Source organism: Lacerta agilis, chromosome 7 (genome assembly GCF_009819535.1).
Source record: "Lacerta agilis isolate rLacAgi1 chromosome 7, rLacAgi1.pri, whole genome shotgun sequence".
Classification (NCBI taxonomy): domain Eukaryota; kingdom Metazoa; phylum Chordata; class Lepidosauria; order Squamata; family Lacertidae; genus Lacerta; species Lacerta agilis.
In genome coordinates, this window is record NC_046318.1 from 75,507,677 (window position 1) to 75,528,255 (window position 20,579).

General features: G+C 38.2%; 1 protein-coding gene across 6 annotated transcripts in view; it reads right to left on the bottom strand.

Moving 5' to 3' along the window:
• ASAP1 (ArfGAP with SH3 domain, ankyrin repeat and PH domain 1) overlaps positions 1-20,579 on the bottom strand; it is a 138,075-nt gene that overhangs the window by 34,019 nt on the left and 83,477 nt on the right. For 4 of the 6 annotated variants that reach the window (XM_033155863.1, XM_033155860.1, XM_033155862.1 and 1 more), the window contains 9 exons: positions 19,628-19,702; positions 19,232-19,281; positions 17,077-17,206; positions 16,464-16,549; positions 15,347-15,422; positions 14,531-14,617; positions 8,861-8,869; positions 8,241-8,341; positions 7,590-7,659 (listed from right to left, as the gene is read on the bottom strand). In XM_033155863.1, the coding sequence (XP_033011754.1) occupies positions 7,590-7,659; positions 8,241-8,341; positions 8,861-8,869; positions 14,531-14,617; positions 15,347-15,422; positions 16,464-16,549; positions 17,077-17,206; positions 19,232-19,281; positions 19,628-19,702 (684 nt within the window). The remainder of the gene's footprint in view (positions 1-7,589; positions 7,660-8,240; positions 8,342-8,860; positions 8,870-14,530; positions 14,618-15,346; positions 15,423-16,463; positions 16,550-17,076; positions 17,207-19,231; positions 19,282-19,627; positions 19,703-20,579) is intronic. The other 2 variants (XM_033155865.1, XM_033155861.1) reach the window with 1 other exon arrangement.

Here is a 20,579-nt window from a genome sequence, read left to right on the forward strand (position 1 = left end):
CACAACTTTGATGTCAGAAAGTGAGGAGAAATTAAAGAACCTCTTAATGAGGATGAAAGAGGAGAGCGGCAAATATGGTCTGAAGCTCAACATTAAAAAAACCTAAGATCATGGCCACTGGTCCCATCACCTCCTGGCAAATAGAAGGGGAAGAAATGGAAGCAGTGAGAGATTTTACTTTCTTGGGCTCCATGATCACTGCAGACGGTGACAACAGTCACGAAATTAAAAGACGCCTGCTTCTTGGGAGAAAAGCAATGACAAACCTAGACAGCATCTTAAAAAGTAGAGACATCACCTTGCTGACAAAGGTCCATATAGTTAAAGCTATGGTTTTCCTATGGAAGTGAGAGCTGGACCATAAAGAAGGCTGATCACCGAAGAATTGATGCTTTTGAATTATGGTGCTGGAGGAGACTCTTGAGAGTCCCATGGACTGCAAGAAGATCAAACCTATCCATTCTGAAAGAAATCAGCCCTGAGTGCTCACTGGAAGGACAGATCCTGAAGTTGAGGCTCCAATACTTTGACCACCTCATGAGAAGAGAAGACTCCCTGGAAAAGACCCTGATGTTGGGAAAGATGGAGGGCACAAGGAGAAGGGGGCGACAGAGGACAAGATGGTTGACACAACTAAACAACAACAATAATAAAAAATACAATCATCTGTGTGATCTGGAACCGGAATTTGCTAGTGTAAAATCAGAGGGCTGAAGCATGCAGAAATATGGCTAATCACATAATGGAGATGCTTGGGAGAAGGGAGAATCTACCATGGGATATGAGAGATATTATTTCAGGGCATAAGGTAAAGGTAAAGGGACTCCTGGCCATTAGGTCCAGTCGCGGACGACTATGGGGTTTGCACGCTCATCTCGCTTTAGTGGCCGAGGGAGCCGGCGTACAGCTTCCGGGTCATGTGGCCAGCATGACTAAGCCACTTCTGGTGAACCACAGCAGCGCACGGAAATGCCATTTACCTTCCTGCCGGAGCGGTACCTATTTATCTACTTGCACTTTGACATGCTTTCGAACTGCTAGGTTGGCAGGAGCAGGGACTGAGCAACAGGAGCTCACCCCATCACAGGGATTTGAACCACTGACCTTCTGATCAGCAAGCCCTAAGGTCTGTGGTTTAACCCACAGCGCCACCCGTGTCCCTCCATTTCAGGGCATAGGTAAGGGAAAAATTCTGATGTTCTCAAGAAAGTTCACTTATGCCACTCAGGCAACAGTAACAAAGAAACTGAGGAGATTGCCTCGGCTCTGTCCCTGAGGTATCAAGAGACAAGGGAGTTAGTTCCCTGCACAAGTTGATGAAGGGCTGAGGATCTAGATATTTCTCAATGCTGTTCTGAGCAGGCACAGATCTCTTGAATGTGACATAATAAGTGATTCTGCCTGGAGAGTAGTTGTGAAATACATCCATGCAAACAGTCTATATGAATAGTCAAAGACATATCCAAAGTCCCCTTCTTCTTAACGTAGATGTACGAAACCTTGCACATGCTAGATGTGCACCCTCACTAGCTGTGCGTGTAGGTTTATCCCAGTATCTGCATGCAGAAATGCATGGACGTTATTTCTTCTTTGGTTTACGGTCCTCTGGCTCTTGAACAATTATGTTCAAATGCTTTCTTGTCAAGTCTTCAGAGGTTATTTTCCACAGATGTTTCAATGAATTACTGCCAGCAGGCAAGTCTTAAGAAAATGGAAATAATGGATATACGCAGCTGGGGAGAAAGGACACTGCTGTTTCAAAGAAAAAAATGTTACATATAAACATGGTCGGAAAGATTTGTACAAATAGCATTTTTTCTTTATGTTATTGCTCTGGGCTTTTAAAGAAAATATAACGTTGGACCAGCTTGTATCACAATGTTATACACGACTGCTCAGAGGTTCATGCCGTGGGGCTTATTCCAAAGGTAAGAAGGTATAGGATTGTAGCTTCAGTGATGTCAATTGATATAAGACCTTGTCAATGAAGAAAATTAGGGTGGTATAGTGCAGTCAAGTTCCTAACAAAGCCTATGCTGGCTTCTAGTTTATCCCTCCTGAACTCCAAAGTATACGCATATCAAATTTAAAACAGCCTCAATTTACAAAAATAAAAAACGAATTGCTGGAGAAAACCCAACAAAAGCAAACAGTCAAATAAATTATGCTTTAACCAGACAGGCTTAAAATCATGCCACTTAATTCAGCCTTTCAAGGAGAATACTTCCCTAGGTGCTTTACACATATTATTTTGTGGAAATCCATATCACAACACTATATTATTATTATTATCCATTATCTATTGTTTTTAATGCTCTTTATATTTTATAAGGGATTTTCATCATCTGTTTGTAAGCTGCTTTGGATACTTTTGGAGTAAAGTCAGGAGGGATTAACTTGTCAAACTGGACCTGTCAAGAACTCAGATTGGATGGCAGTAAATTCACCGAAGACTAAATGGTTTGAAAGTAGGCTCTACCTGTATATAGGGATGAAACCCCCTTAACTTCCCTGAATTTGTTGATTGCACTCGACATAGCCACAGGCTACGTGAACTTGCTTTTGGCTTTCCACTCAAGGTGGGATCTTCTCAGAAAAGGGAGACACAGGGAGAAGAGCATCAAGAAGTGTCATACAAACATCACGCTTACAGAGCTGGTTCGGTCCATAAGTTGGCAGGTTAAACCTTTTCCCTACAAGGTACTATTTGTTTATCTTTTTAGCAAACTTTTAACTCTGCTTCATTAATTTATACCCCAAACCTTCAGTTGTTTTTGAGGAGAAACAAAGGAGATTTTAGGCTGGTTGGTAATAAGACAGTGCTGTAAAATAAAACAGGTTTTTTACCTGGTGGCAGTGCAAAAGTCTAAAGCAGGGCCGTCGAATACACAGCCTGCATGTAGCCCTCGAGGTCTTTTTGGGTGGCCCTCAACAACATTTGACACTCCCCCCGCCCCAGCCCTTGTGCTGCCTTCCCAAAGCTGGGTAAGTGAGCCAATGGGCTTTGGGAAGGAGGCAGGAGGGCTCTGACAGGGTCCTGGGGGAGGGCGTCAAATGTTGACCTTGATCCCTCCCCCCCCCCCACGGATTCCTTGTCAAAATACTCTTGCAGCCCACTTGGTATGAAAAGTTGGGACACCTTGGTCTAAAGGGAGCAGTGGGTGAGCAGAGGAATACACTCAGCCTTAGCTAGGAACTCCCTCTCTGCACTACAGAACAGGGCCCGGAGAAGCTGGGGCTGTGTGACACGCATGATCAGAAGAAAATGAAAAATTCTAATACCTCCAATCTATAAAAACACCAAAATATACTGGGTGGTAGTCAACTAAGTTTTGTTCAGAGCAGACCCACTGAAATTAATGACCATTACTAAGTCAGGTCTATTTATTTCAATGGGTCTACGTTAAGTAAAACTTTACAGAATACCACCCACGGCTCATATCTGAACAACTGTAGGCTATTTCTATGTTGAAAATTGTGAAAGGTTATATTATGTGAAAAGCAGGTTAAAACACTTTCCCCCTTACTCTTTGAATTCAACTCATAAAAGTCAAGTTACATAAGACTAGAGGGATGAGATATTTGCATTCATCTCATAAGCACAGAGAAAAAGATAGGATAAAGTAGTCACCTAAGTGATATTTAAAGGCATCAGGAGGGGAAGAGAAACAAGGAATGTGTCGTACTATTTATTGGATAATTATCAGAAAACCTTTCTACTTCAGGCTACCAATAACCCTACTATTTTAAAAAAAAATTAAATAAATACAACACTGTCCAAAATTTCATTTACAAGTAACAGATGTCTACAAAAAACATCCAGTCCTGCACTGAGCAAACACCTGAGAAGCCTGTTTCATAAATGACCACTTCAAAAAGAGTTTTTATTAAAACAGTTCTAACAATTTCAAGACTACATTAACAAGGATCTGCATTTGCATCATGAATGCCTCACCGCTGTATTAATAACAACCAGGTGTAAAGTAAGGCAAGAGATGTCTCATGTATGAAAATACTGTAAAGCTGGAATAAGCATTATTAAAGTATCCAAACTTCTACTTGTGCATGGCAACCTCAGATACAGAGGTGTGTCAGGGCTTGATGTAGAGCATGAGGAATCATAAAGTAGACCAAATAAGAGTGTACCTTGTATTACTTAATTAGGTTAAACAGTAGGCAGAAGAGACTGGCATTTACATGTTCTGGACATCTCACACCCCTATGCATAGCCAGCAAGAGTCCATCACTGATCAATCAATAAATCAATCAAAATCCAAACTTTTGCCTTGATATACCACTGCTTGATATACCACTTAGAGGCAATATAGAAATTTATTGAGTCAAGCTGCTGGGGGCACATTTAAATGTAAAGCTGAGCTCCTCCATAATATTTCTATGACCCTCTCAGCAGCTTTCCTGAGGGCACATGGGGTTTCAAGAGAAAAGAGGAATTGGGAAATGTTGCCACTTCTTCCTCCAGGAAGAGTGGAATTCTTCTGAGTGTGTCTGGATCCAACCCTTTGGGTCTAACTCCAAGGTGGTAAATGCCACATCTTAAAGCTGATTCTGGAAGAAGGGCCAATACCTCATAAATGACTACAGGTGACTTTGGTTGGGAACAGATGCAATTTACCCCACTCTCTTAAAAAACATCTATAACTTTTACCTCCTCCACTCACAAATGTATATTGATCCTTCCATCTCCTGCTCACGGTTTCCCACTTTCCTTTTTTAGTGCTAATTATGACAAGTGTTAGATATGCGTCAAGTTTAATGCTACACACAGCTAGCTTGAATTTTACATTTAATACCCGCTTTCACGCATTGTTTCAGAACTACAAACTCTGGTTGAAAATTAACTCTGCTTGGCATCCAGGAATGCAGACACAACCATAGCTAGCACTGAAAAAGGGAGGGGAATTTGAGTGAGTGAGCAGAAGAACAGCATGTGTGCCTGAGGGGTGCCCTTGATCTCTCACCCATGGCTATATTATACAGCCTTTAAGTTTATAAAATCTTGAATTCCATGATCATAAAACTTGACTACTCAAGGATTATAAAAACGAACAAAAAAACTTACTTCTGAATATCTTTTTCTAATTCCAAAGGCCACTTAGATTTCTCTATTTGAAAGAAAAAGTGGGGGAGGCAAAGGATGATTCAATCAAAAATCATCTGCCAGTTATCTTGCTAACAAATATAAAACATGATCTCAGAGATTAAAAAAGACCAAAGGCTTGTTCAGAAGCAATGACAAACCAAAACTTTCTAGCATAAAATGCACCTGCTAGGTTACTAACTTTATTATTAACTGACTAGTATCCAACTAACCTTTGAACTAGTAAACTACAATTTGGTTTTCCAACTTGGTTCACAGAACTCACACAAACAATTCTTTGCCAGTTTGGATGCAATGACAAACTATGGTTTCTCCAAGGAGTTGCTGAAAAGTGAAGCATGTGAGGTGAGGGGCAACGTAAGAGGATAAGGCTCATTCTTGTAATAACAAGTCGTGGTTTGGCATTAAACCTGAATCAAGCCACAATCTAACTTTGGTGAAAGTAAAAATCTCTTTGGACCAAAGCAAAATGTTAAATGAATTATATATTTTATATTTTTCTTTCACTTTGAAAGTTCTGCAAATTTGCCATCAGCAAAACAAAATCATGTTAAGTCGAATGTACATGCAGGTCCCACTTTACAAACACCATGTGTTCCCGGGAAATCATTCAATGGGTGAGCATTCACATTATGAGTCAATGATTTCCATTAATTCCTATGGGGAAAGTTCTAATGTGTTTCCGACCATGGAACTTTGAACCCGAAACATACACAAAACCCAGAAACCCCCAGAAAAAAAATGCTGTTCAATTCCTCCCCCTCCCTCCTTTGGATAACCAGCAAAAGGCAAACAAGGAAGTAGAAAAATGCTTTCTGTTTGGGTATCTGAATGTGCATTGCATATAGTGAGGTTCGGGTATCAATTCCTTGTGTTCTGATAAGTGAATTTCTGCATAGTGAGCATTCATAAAGCGGGACCTGCGTGTACAGATTCTACATACTGTACTTGATTTGTAGACTTAAAAAAATCTGCTGCTGCATGAACATGTTGTGAAAACAACCATTTGACATTTGGTACAATGACTAGAACCCATTTAAGGGAAGGCATGTAAAAAAATCACTTTTATTACTAAACACTGTACCATAAAGGAAAAGGCTCCTTGAAGAAAATTCGGCTTATTTATTTATTTATTTATTTATTTATTTAGGAAAAAGATGAGTAAAAGCCCTGTGATGGTAATTAAAAAAAAAAAAATCAATGTGATGTCTTCTCTCACATAATGAGCTGTTCATTATCATCTGCCAGAACGAGCTGTTCATTTCATCTGCTATCGCCAAAGCACTGCCTCAGCACATTTAAGGTGGGTGATCAGTGATGTGGTTGCACTAGACCAGTGTTTTTCAACCTTTTTTGGGCAAAGGCACACTTGTTTCATGAAAAAAATCAAAAGGCACACCACCAATAGAAAATGTTAAAAAATTTAACTCTGTGCCTATATTGACTATATATAAAGTAATTTTCCCACTGCACACCAGGCAACATCTCGCGGCACACTAGTGTGCTGCGGAACAGTGGTTGAAAAACACTGCACTAGACTTTACTATGTTGCAAATTCCACCAGACTAACAGCAAACCCTGTGAAGCCAGCATTTCCAATTAAGCAGCCATCATGAGACACTTGCTCATCTGTAGCCACCTGTGTCTGATTACAGCTAATTAAAAGGCCACAGAGTTTAACCAGATATGGTACCATCAGTAATGGACACAGGCTTACATTCAGATGGAGCTTCACATTTGCTATTAACGCCCAAAGCTATAGAAAAACTAAACATACAGAATGAAATAGCAGTATGAGTGGTGGAGGGTAACCACTAATTAAATGGCAAGAGGTACAGACGACAGTTCAAAAAGTTCCTATTTGTCAGCAAAAAGCAACATGAAGAAGAAAATCCACCACCGTTAAGATCCATACTATTTGAGTAAGGGAGAAGCTGCACTCGAAACCTTTAATTACTTAGATTGGAGGACAGAATTTGGGTAGTATAAAACCCTCTTTAACTTGAGAAAAGTGACATAAGAGAAGCAGCTGTTTCAAGAGTTTTACCAAAACTAGAGAGCAGACTAACCAACAGTACATAATTTCAAGGTGTACTCAATGAGAGGCAAGCAAGCAGCTCATAGAAGGCTGGGAAACTTAAAAATCGCATCCTTAATGCTAGAAGTACAACGAAATAAAAATGTCTCATTGTGTGTTTTTAGCGGTTTTGAGAGAGACCCAACAGAGTTGAATATTAAATTTAAAATTTGTGTAAATTCCAATGTAATGCTAATTATATTTTAGGGACAAAACTATAGAAGACCATAGTTTACATCTATGTGCAAGCCTTTTAATGCGTTTAATACAAACACACACACACACACACACACACACACGAGATCTGTCGCTATATCAAAATTACATTAACTGAGGCAGAATGCAGTTGGGGTATAACTGAATATGAAAGGTGCAGTATAAAAGACTACTTACGGTTGCATGTGATATGGTCAGAATACCATTTTTGACAGTGCATTTTCTTCTTTGCCAAACTTTCCGTAGGCTAAATATGGAAGGAATGTGGTATAGTAAAAAAAAAAAAAAAAAAGCTTTGAGAATATTATTTCAACTACTGGTTGTAATTAAACCTTAATCCTTTAATTTTCCTAGTACCTTAAGACCAAAACAACATCAATAATTTTCACATGACAGCAGCAGCAAGGATATGGTATGCAAAATATTGTGAAGATCACCCAGTTCCGTTCATTTCTGAATGGTAAATGAATTAATAGGCCATTCCCTGGACAATTACAAGACTTTGGGGTACTTGAGAAGAGCCCCAGCCACTAGCCGAAAAGGACGCAGGGCAAAGCACCGCGTCTGCGCATGGAGCGGTTTGCGCTTCTGCGTATGCGGCAAACCCGGAAGTAACCCAGGGTTTGCCACGGACATTTGCCGGAATGGATGCTAGACGAAGCGGACATTCATGGAGGTATTACTGTAATGTAATGTTTCACAATATCTTAAGCTAAAATAGGAGCCTTATGCCGGTGCAGCAGGGGCCCTTTTCATGCAAGAACTCACCATGCATTTTACAGCACTGGCTGATTCCACTTATCAAATACTGTGCTCTTAAGTACTTACCCATCACTCTTCTTTAAAAGATAACCCTTCTTCTCACTGCCATATTCCTTATTTCCCTGAAGCTGGTGCATACTATATCCTCCTTGCCTGCTCTGTGAATCCTAGAGAGAACATAAAGGAACAAATAATACTTCTCCTTCTCCTTGTTAGTTTTCTTAATACCATTTCAATCCCTCCATTTATACAACCACTATACCAAAATGCAGTTATCTTGCTTTGAACAACAGTCCCAACTTTTTACATGGACAGTTTCTTTAGCATGTAAAGGATAATGGTATGTTTTCACAAGTTGATGAAGGTGTTACTTAATAAATCCAGAAAGTTTTTGCGGAAAAAATAAAAATGTTTGGCAAAACATTGCACACAGAAGAATCAAGTAAGCAAAAACCCAAAGTGTATTTGCAATAAAAATATTTTCATTATTTAACTAGCTTTACCAAATTATATTAATTGGTTTAGCTGATGGTTTAGATGGGGTGGAATGAAATCCAATGTATACAAGTGTGTGCATGCCTGTATGCATATAGAGATACACATATACCGCTGATGAATGAATGCAGCTACTAAAAGCTGTACAAATTCACTACAATAAGCAATGATTCATTAAAGCGTTGACTTACTCTCCTAGACTTCGATCAGGAAAGGCAAAGGCAACATAGGAAGAAAAAAGTAGAATATTTTAAGACAGCATTTGTTAAAAGGAGTATATTCATGTGCATTTTGCAGTCTCTTTATTCCAACATTTCAGTCTGTAGAAAAGGCACAGATAGGCATCTGTAAGAAATAGCTGTGTTTAGATGTTTGATAGCTAATGCTTGCTGGGTAATGGACAAATGTTTCACAGCTCCTCACAAAAAGAGGAAAAGAAGGACCAGCTTGGTAGGATAACCATTCCGCAGCTAAAGCATTCTCATAAAGCTGCTGGTGATTCTGAAACAGAGATTATTTCTACTAATATTCAGCCTATATTATACCACCTCTCTTCCTCAAGTTTTAATACCTGCAATTCCATTAGCAGAGCAAGGTTCCACATCTTCAAGTTTTGATTGATATTAATATGCCATGCTCTTCCTGGGTTAAGTTCCTTAATATCAAGTGGAAAGTAGCATCTGAATTAATTTACAAATTCTTACTTTTGGTGAACAACTAGGTTCTAAAATATAGCTTGCAAGTGAGTTACCTATCAGTTGATGTTCTCCTTATGGGCAGTTATGGCCTTCTATAAAAACTGAGTAATAATGAGTTGAGGTGGTCTCAGAAGGCAACCTGCCCATGCAATCAAAAGCTTTAAAAAACACACCAAAAAAACCCTAAAAATGGATCTGAATGGATGTTGCTGAATTCCAACTTCCATCAGTCCCATCCAGCATGGTCAACAATCAGGAATTATGGAAGTTCAGTCCCAGGGGGTCACATGTTTGAGAACCAGTATGGCATAGTAGTGATTAGAGACTAGGACCTGGGAGATTTTCAAATCCCTACTCGGCCACGGAGTTTACTGGGTGACCTTGTGCCAATCATATAACCAGGATTCCATGGTGCAGTTGAGATGTGCCTGTGCATGCATGTGAGGATGTGGGCTGGCCACACCCACTGCTGGCATGCAGTCCCCAAAGGGCAATATAACGTATATAGCAGCTTTGTCCTTATGGTGGAAAAGAATAGCTTTATGGGATAGGATGAAAGAGTTTTTACAAAAGGGGCATGAACAACGCTGGCAAAGCAGCAAAGGAAGATCCACTAGAAATCTAGGATTAAAGCTTTGGGGGTTCTTTACAAATTGACATGAAAATATCCATTATTCTGATTACTGTATAAATGCCATAATGGAACACTGCATAGAAAACAAATATTCATTTTAAGGGGGAAACGCCAGACAAGGTTTTTCCTTAAAAATGCACATCTTTAATCACTAAAAAATAAGAATGCTGGCTAAATGATAAACAAATGTTTCTTTAAAATTGATTACTGCTTCTCCAAGTTTCTGCAAAATCTGGCTCAGTATTACTGGGTATTATTTACAAACATTTCATGAGTAAAGTCATTTGTTGACTAACTTAAAAAAGAATAATTAAGAGGCAAAATACACATAAATGTTTGTAAGCCCTGACCTTTTAAAAAACAATAAATGAAAAGTAGCAGAATACTACTGTGAGAGAAAGAGACACCTTGGTTGAGGAACAGATGCTTAACCTTTTTCATGTGAGCCGTTTTATAACTCAGAATTTTCTTGCTCACTAAAAGGCTTTCCATTTTGAAACACGTCAATTAGGAATCACACACATCAGTGTACAGTGAAGTGTCCCTAAGGTTACACCAAGTCTTTCTTCTACAATTTTCCTACTTCCTTTAACATTGCCCTTGCTGTTTGTGTTTCTATAGAAGCCCAACTCCTCTGCCCCAAAGCAGTTTGTTTCCTTACATTAAATTCTCTCCCTGGGCTCCAAATGTACTTGAATGTGATCACAAGGTTCCAACTAAGCCATTGTTTTATAGTTTTTAAATGTCAAATTTTAATATGAAATTAGAGAGAATTATACACATGGAAAACATACTTCCAAGAAATGTTTTGTATATTTCACCAGCTTGATATTTTGCTCTTTTGTTTGCAGATAGCACATAGATTAAATGTAGAATGATGATCATAATAATTTAGAAGCACAATCAATAATGCTGTCACTGAACAAAATATCACAAGATTGTTTTTTTATTTTATAGCTGCATTCTATTGATACACTTTTGTAAACAAGTATATCTTACTGTGATTTGTTCTCATGAAAGTTGCAACCACTGCTGAAAATCTAAATAGATTTTAATTACACACACAAAACAGAGCAAAATCTTGAGGTCACCCCTCCTATTCATCCTACTAAGAAACTCAGAATACAGATGTGAATGTATCCATTATATTCATTTATAACTCTTTTTAATTATTAATTTAACTGCTCTTTCATGAAGAAATAAGCCAGTTTAAGTATACTTTAAGAATCTGCCTGACATACAGATGCCAATCAATTATTACAGTTCACTTGTAACACTACTGTAGTATTTGGTGAATAATCTTAGCAACAAACAGGTTCACAACCTCACCCTTATGTTGCTAATTTTAATTAGCTATCAACTAAATAAATTTAAGGTTCTTTACAGTGTGTACATGTTATTAGGATTCACAATGTAGTCTATGCTATACTACATACCTAGGGGAAGGATAGGGATCTGTGGCCCTCCAGATATTGTTGGACTACCTCCCGTCATAATATTTAACTTTTAATCATTCTTTTGGAAGGTCTTTCTGTATTTTAGGGGTTCTTTCCACTCAAATGTATGGAATCAAATATCTGTGAAGGTTTTTTTTGTCATAAAGGTCTGTGGACTATTAATCAACTTAAACTAACACAGTTATTTACTTAGTTCAGTCCGTGTTGGGGTGGGGAAACAATTTAGTTCTATGGGCCAGATCCTCATTAGGCTCAGCCTCATGGGTCAAATTTGAGGATAACCAGGACCACTCAGTTGTCAAAATCCCATATGCACCCAACAGCCACCTGGAAGCACCAATTGCAGGGTTGGCAAAGCGCCTCATTCTCCCATCCTCCTGAAGACTTTAACCCCTGCTTGGCAGCTGTCAAAAGGGAGGTTAAATATTTGTTTAGGCTGCACATGCCTGTTCCCAACAGTGCCATTTGACAGCCCTTCATTTTAAGCAAGATTCCAATGCAAATACCCTCCTGAAGAAGAAAAGGGTTTGCATTGGAACCCCCTGCTTAAACAAAAGGAATAAACCTTCCTTTTAGCAGGGGTTTCCATGTAAACCCTTTCCTGAATCTGGAAAAGGTTTGCATAAAATCCTGGAAACTAAACAAGATTTAATCCCTTATCATCAGTTTATAAGTGGGGTTAAATCTTGATACCTTAGATGCCTGCATGTGATCCCAGCTCAGCCAATGCAGAATTTTAACTCCATCCTCATGCCCACCAACTGATGTGATGACTGATGTCAGCTGAAGGGCAGGTGGGTGTGGTTTGGGGAAAACAACCTTGTGGGTCAAATTGGACCCCCTGAGATCAGCCTGTGGGACAGAGGTTCCTTTACATGGTAAGAGAAAATGAAATTCCAATGTCAAGTATAAAAGTTCAAGTTTTCTCAACATGAGAGGTGGACATTTGTTAACTTCTCACAAGGATGTAATCTTTATGGTTAATTAAACAGACCATCTGCTTCAAGAATAATTAGTATACTTTTATGTGCATAGAACCCAAAATACATTTTGGCTGCCTTTAAAATGTGCAGTTAAAAATGGTATTTGTGTAGGATGATTTTCTGGCTAACAAAGCTGGTTGTACACTTCTGAACATTATGGTCATATGGCCTAGTACAGGAGTTCCCAAACTGGAGTCTATGGTTCACCACTGGTCTGCAAGCTTCATCATGTAGTTTGCAGTGTATCTGGGGATTTGTAGTTGAAGATGAAAGACAGCACGACTACATTTGTATCTTGGTTCTCAAACTCTTTGTGACTTGAACCTTTTGGCTCCCGAACGCCGCAAACCCAGAAGTGAGTGTTCCAGTTTGTGAACTTTTTGGGGAAGCTGAACATTTGACGCGGCTTCCATGGCTTCCACTTGAGTGCAGGAAGCTCCTGCAGCCAATCGGAAGTTGTGCCTTAGTTTTCGAATGTTTTCAGAAGTCGAAAGGACTTCCGGAATGGATTCAGTTCGAAAACCAAGGTACCACTGTATTGTATTAAATTTTGCTGGCTTCTTTTCTTACATTGTAATAAAAGAAAATACAATATATAAGAAGTAAAAGAAGCAATAAATTACAATTAAAAAAACTATACAGCATCCAGGATAGTGCACAAAAATGCTACAATAGACAGAAAATCACTGAGTGGTCTACCAAGACCACCAGCAATTTTCAAGTGGTCCGAGGGGGGGGGGAGTGAAAGTTGGGGAACCACTGGCCTTGTGTATGAAACAGCCTTTCTAAAATTCCTGGACTAGTTAATCTGTATGATTTAATCAGTGGGCACTTCTGGCTTCTGAGTATTGAGTATGTGTTCTGAATATTAAGTACCATATATTCTGGCGTATAAGACTACTTTTTAATCCAGGAAAATCTTCTCAAAAGTCGGAGGTCGTCTTATATACCAGGTGGAGAATCTGCAGTCGAGTATTTCTCAAACTCTATATTTTAACTGGAAAAGTTGGGGGTTGTCTTATACGCCCAGTCGTCTTATACGCCGGAAAATATGGGGTATCTGAAATAGTACCACTACTGAAAACTGAATCTCCACCGAATTGAACATTAATTTTGAGCAGAACTTACACTATACACTGAAAAAAATCCACTGGGTAACAGACATGGCAGATCCTTATCATAAATCCACATCATACCAACTGTTAACTACATGCACTTATTGAGAGATAACATTAGCTGTATTTAGTGCTGTGTAATTTAGTGCTTTGTGAATGAGGCTAATCCTCTTTTTGGGCCCACACATTCCTCCCTCTCCTCCTCTGCAGCCAAGAAGTACTACTTTGGAAGCTTCCACTTTGGCTAACTCAGCTTGAATTTCATCCAAACCAGGGATTAAGTGTTTAACATGAAGCATAGTTAGTCAGCATCATAAAATATGGGTTAAAATTGGCTTGCTCTGAAATCACCATAAAACTGGGACAGCACAACTGATCAGGCAATAAATTTTTTGTGAGCGGAGGGGATGAGCACTCCAGGTACTAGAAATGTACTGTATTGCAGGCCCAACATGTTTTGTAAAAAATGTCTACAAGGGCACATTTTCGAAACAATAATCACCTCCAGCTTTGCTTGGATGGGAGAACTGTTTATAAAAACATGCCTCTGAAACTGTAATCTTCTGAAAGATTTTGAGCCTACAATAATTTTTCTGAAAGGCATGGGACCTACTGTAAATAAGATTTTCCCTTCCCCTTTTGTACCTTGTTTTTTAAAAAAGCCATTAGACCATTTCCCCTTATTTGGAAAAGCCATTAGACCATTTCCCCTTATTTAGATGAAACAAACAGGGCTTAATAAAAAGCAAAAGCTTTGAGCACCTTTGCATGCAGGGCTGGAAGGAGAAAGGGAGGGAAGTAGATGAGCCCGGGAGGAAGCTAGGCTCATTCATGTATGACTTGGCTAAACCATGAGTGAGCATTAGTTATGTCCAAACACTGGCACTATGTACTTTAATATACATGTAACTGTGCACTTTTAATAAATTCAGGTAAGTTCAGCCCATAACTAATTGTTTGCTTATGATTCTTACCTCCTTCTGGTCGAGCTGTAATGAAGATTTTATCAAGTCTCTGAGTGCAGTTAGTTGTTTCTTCTCTTCATCTTGTGTCTGCTTTATCTAGAGTAAAATGACCAGAAATTACTTCAGTTTTTAAACAGAACCCTAGAATCATTGTATTTTAAGATTTATTCGTTTCTATACTATATTGAAACTTACTGAGCCAAGCTACTAGAAGATGATGCTATTTCAAACCATTAGTCAGAATACAGTGGTGCCCCCCTAGACGAATGCCTCGCTAGACGAAAAACTCGCTAGACGAACGGCATTCGTCTAGCAGAAGCTGCCCCACTAGACGAAAAAGTCTATGGGCCTGCTTCGCAAGACGAAAAATTTTCGTCTTTTTTTTTCGTTTAGCGGAGCGCGGCTGTCATTGCCGCTTCGCTAGACGAAAAACCCGCTAGACAAAAATTTTCGCAGGACGAATTATTTTCGTCTAGCGGGGCACCACTGTATTATTTTTCAAATAATGTGAGAAGTGGCTCGTAATGGGACAATGGGAAATGACTTTACTGGACTTTATACTGAAATCATTAAACCAATTTATTACACAGTTTTTATTTAGCAAAAACAAAGATTGCTTAATCACAAAACTCTAATTAGGGTACATAATAACTAGTCTAATTTAAAAGTTTGAAAAGTTGTTGCCTCAAACTAGATTTGTAAAAAAAACAAACCATTTCGTATATTAAGATGCCTAAAACTGAAATGTGTTTCTATTTCTTTAGCAAGTATTTTCAGAAAACAGTTACCCAAACAGGCAATATTTCTATCTTATGAATGACTTACATTATATAAATCAGCAGCCAGTTTTTCAATATATTGTTTTAGTTTATCAGCCGTCTTCAAGCCATCTTGGAAGAAACTACAATGGAAAATGCTTGTGATTTATCAGCAAATCAGTACTATTCCCACTGCCCTATCTGATGTCTATTGACCATTTCTCCCCATCTGCTGTAATAATGAATTCCTTCAGAACTTGACATTTACAGCCTTCTCACAAATATAAACAGACACTTTATTCAGGGATGCATTGATTTTGGTCATTAAGAAGCATAACAGATGTGTGAGTCCACTGGACTGTATTCAACACTGCTGTTCCACTCATGCAGACTTCTCCTTGCACAATGAAACTTCCTCCTCTCCTCTGCAGCCCCCCCTTGCCCCCCCAATCTGTTCTGGGGTTGGAGGAACCTCTGAAACAGATTTTGAGGCAGGTGTTCTAGAGGAAAGGGACAGTCTCACTGCACAAGCAGAACATATGCAACATTGGATACAACCTACTGTAATTGTGTTCACGCAGGAATACAACAAAGATTGAATCTTGTTGAATAGTTTAACCTACTGGTCAATTTTCAGCCCTTTAAAAATCAGCAATCAACTGATGAACTTGGGGGCTTCTGTATTCGGGCAATGCTATGTTGTTCCCCTCACATGTAAACACATGTCAAAGGACTAGCATCTTGAGGCAAAACATCCACTGAAACATCCATTAGCTCACAACCTTCTGAAAGTCAGGTTGCAAGGAATATTGGTTTCTAAATGCCAAAAGAGCTAAAACACACCCACCCTGTTATAAAGCCAGAATCTTTCCTAAGTTGCCCTTTCCCTCTTTCTAGAAAAATCCCATGCACAGAGCTGCCAAATATTCTGCTGACAGGCCAAATTTTAAAACTAACTTATATGCCAGTTGAAAGGATAATAAAATTTGGACTTCCACGTGGTAATATTAAGAACTGAGCACGCGTATTACAAGGGGTGGTTTGAACTGTAGTAGAAATAATTTTATTTAATTTATTAAGGAGAAAAATTATAAAATCTTGCAAATCTACTATAAAACAGCAGCAGAAGACACGAAAGCAAGTCAGAAAAGTATGATCTGTTTTAGCTAAATAATTATACTTACTTGCATTGTGCGTGATAATACTTAATAAGATTCTGTAGAAGGTCCACACCTTTTTTTGTCTTGATTTCATTAACCTTAATGAGATACTGTAGAAAGAAAAACCAAAGCTCAGTAGATAATTATATATTGGGGCTTCAGCTGTGCTCAAATACAAGCACTATTTCAGATCTGTTTAACAAATTCAGCAATTATCTTGGAGGTTGCCTTGTAGTTGACATCTGAAACCACTCCAGCAATAGTGATTAAGATTTAATGTATACAAAATAGATCAGTATGGCATAGGAAACTTAAATTTATTTAGAAGTAATTAAAAACAAACACCATGATAAACAGATGGTCCCCACCCCCCAAATTGTTTGAAGCTGTTGGTTTCCTCTTCCTCTCCCATTCTTAAAACTGAATAGTGCCTTAAGTGTGAATTAGCCCTGAAAGTCAACATGGAATTGGCTAGATGAAGCTTTATGTGACATTCAAATTAATAGGAAAAGAAAATTTGCTATGCCACTGAGTTGTCCAATGTACTATTTCCTACCAAGCAACATTTTGTAACAGGACTTTTAGAATATTTCAGAAGAAATTTGGATAAAAACATTTAAAACCATTTGTTACTTACTTCACACATCTGGAGCTGAAATAGCCTTCTTTCTTTCTCCATTTCTTCTGCTATCTCAGCTCCAGTTATCTCAGTTCGTATCATCCCATGCTGTTTTGCATGTTCTCTTTTTTCCTTTTCGATTTTTGTGCTGAAATTTCAAAAGCATATATTCAATAAACATTGCCACGTCTTACTTTTCCTGCACAGTCTTTCAGTTTTCAAATACTCTTTTCTTTTTTCAAAAAGTGAGAGGCAGGAATTAACACTCAAAACGGATGAAGTACATGCTGCACTTTAAAAAACAAAAATAAATCAGACAGCTGTCTGAAGCATGTAGAAAGGAAATTTAACCAGTGTTCAATTCACTTAGCACAACTGTCACTAACATTATAGAGGTGATCTTGAATGGCTGCAAATCCTATTTTTTATACTTCTGTATATGACTCCATCTTTCAAAAGTGTTAATAAACACATCTTTTTCATTTTCTTTTTGCTTCATTATTATTTCTGTTAAATGAGTCATGGGATGGGAGCCAAAGTAAACAAGAATCATACAGAATGAACCAGAAAGTGAAAAACAGAAACCAAACTTTGCCATAACAACATCCTTCAACTACCACCACTATTCTTTGTAGTTTATTTCTATCCACATTCCACCTTTATACATTTAGCACTCAGTTTCAAACATAGCATTTTGCTCAACATATTGACCCATTTCTCCAGTTTTACAGCAATACTGCATGGATGCAGTCAGCAACTCACCGAAGTCTATCAAAGACCTACAAGTCTCTGCATTGCTGAATTCCTTCAAGTGTAAGTTGTTAGATCAGCTGCTACTTTTGCAAGTTTATGAATTGTTCCTCAGAACTAGAGATTGCTACTGTATCATTTCTTTTCCAAGTATTACAAATACACAGAGCAAATGCACAAAACATATATTGGAGCCCAACCGAAATCCACCAAAACCAAATGAAACTGGGTTATATGAAGTTCCTGACCATAATCTTCCATCATAATCTTTTCAGGCAGTAGTGTTGGGCATGAAATATCAAATCTGTTAACAATTATGCTAATTACAAATAAAATTATATACCGGTATCTATTGTTGGAAACAGTAGATTTTTTTTAAAAAAATGAATTATTTGATTACATATTTATTTTCCCACAAAGAGTTGACACCATATGTAATTCCCCCCTCCAAAGAAAATCACAAATCATCACAATAATCCTGTGAAATAGGATAGCTTGAGTGTGTGTGACTGTCCTAGCATCATCTAAGCAGTTTTGTAACAGAACAAGAATTTTGAGTTTGGGTCTCCCTAGCCTTAATTCAACGTTCGATGAACGTCGCAATGGTATTTCCCACCAAGGATTGCTTGAAGTTCAGTTTAGAGAGAACTGCATTTATACCAAATTCCAGTGGGTGATTTGCTTGCCCCTGTTTCTACTGGGATAGGGGGTAAGGTATCACTCCTGTCCTTGCTAACAAATGGGCCCCATAAAAAGGCACTTTCATCTACAAGTGGCTGAATTCTGACATAATGCTATCTGAATGAATCTCATGCTTTAGGCAATTCCCCGCACTACTCCTAGTGCAGCAAAATAAAAGAAAAAGGAAGGAAGGAAGAACATCCTTCCTTTTTCAACTAACTGCAATTTGTCTTTATGTATGAACCAAAGCTTTAACTAAGGCTTGCCTGAATAAGCCAGCTTCAAACGATAGTTTATAAACTTTGCTGGTATGGACAAGTCATAGCTTAAAGTGCAGTTTTCCTGATTCAGGCATAACAAATTACTGTAAGCTGAAAACAGAAGCAAATTCATCCCATTTCCTTATGTTTACACTACAAGAAGAGAGAGGTGTGGCGCACACATAATGCTAAGCCATAGTGTGAATGAGGCCAGTGGCATTCTTGTAATATTTGTTATCGCATGCATATTCACTAAATGAGGAATAAACTATACTAAACCAGGTTTGTCAATCCACAAGGACATATTCCCGAGTATCACTGAAATGCATAAATTTACTACGTGCCTGTTAAATAATTCCATATCATCCACTGACACTGAAGAAAGTGACAGACATCCCCTGAAAAGCTCAAGGCTTGAAAGAAACGATTAGGTCACACACTTAAAGCTGCTCAAATGTTTACCCAGAGTGAACAATACTTACAATTTGGTCTCATAATCCTTCCAGGCTTTGTCAAAAGGCTTTTTAAGATCCTTAGGAAAGAGAAAATGCACTTAAAATAAGTTTATGACACTGCTATGTTAAAATGTATATAGTTAAGATATTCTTTCAAGATTATAATTTACTTTTTTAAAAATAAAGAAAGAAAGGCTTCTCTTTTTATAACTTTAAGGATTTCTTTCCCATGGATCTTAAGGCACATATATCTCAAGCTTTGAAGAAGGAGCATGAAATGTAAAGCATGCAATTACAGCTGATTCTACAGAATTTTATGCAGATATGATGTCACCACAAGAACACTGATGGGAAAGCAGCAAAAGCCCATGCAACAAAGTCAGCAATACTATGACATGTATAGTTCTCAGGCAAAAAACTTACCCCTTTGACACCTTTCAAATCTCCTTTTAAGAGGGAATCCAATGTGAAGATGACATTGTGGCTCAAGCCTTGGAGCTAAGAAGAAAAAGCAGTGTTATTCAATTTTAAAAAGTCTGAGCTTAAAGTGAGCTACCAATATCCATTAACGTCTTGTTTCTACTAATGTGGCATTTACACCTATCACAGAAATTTAGATTATTGTTTGAAATAAGCCCTTAATAATAATAATAATAATAATAATAATAATTTATTATCTGTACCCCGCCCATCTGGCTGGGTCTCAAGCTTCATATCATGAGGGTCTTCAAAGGCAAACTATACCAATTCATGAAACCAGGAAAAAATTCCAACAGCTTTGTAAAAAGTCAGTTTTGTTCTTGAAAATGGCTCAAAGCGTTTTGAGCTGTACAGCTCTCTCTCTCTCTTGGAAGAAGAAAGTTTTCCTTTTTAGAGGAAGAACAGGTTCTCTTTTTACACTGGGGGTTGGAAGGAAGTCAGGTACCATCCAAATATATCTATTTAAAAATTATCCTTGAATAAGAGGTATAAAGCACATAAGCCTGAGGCTTGGCTAATGATGAAGCATAAACCATATTGTTCTCTCATTAAGAGAGTAAAGTGTGAACAGATCTAAGCTTTGCAAAGACAAAAAAGAAACAAAAGACAAGATACATTTCATCTCTCTATTCTGTAATACACTCTAAAAAATAGCACACTGAGGTGTCCATTAAAAATCATATTCAATGGGCTAGAGCCACAGGCATGTCCATTATTTCTGTCAACTTTCTACTCCAGCCACAGCCTCTGTTCAATATCCCATGTCCTTCTCAAACATTTTTCAACAATCAGAAACAGCTTTTTGGGGGGTGGAGAGGAGGCAGTCAAGCTCTGTTCCATGAGCAATCATCACAATCCACTCTAATATTGTAAATAATTCCCTGTTAAATGTGTT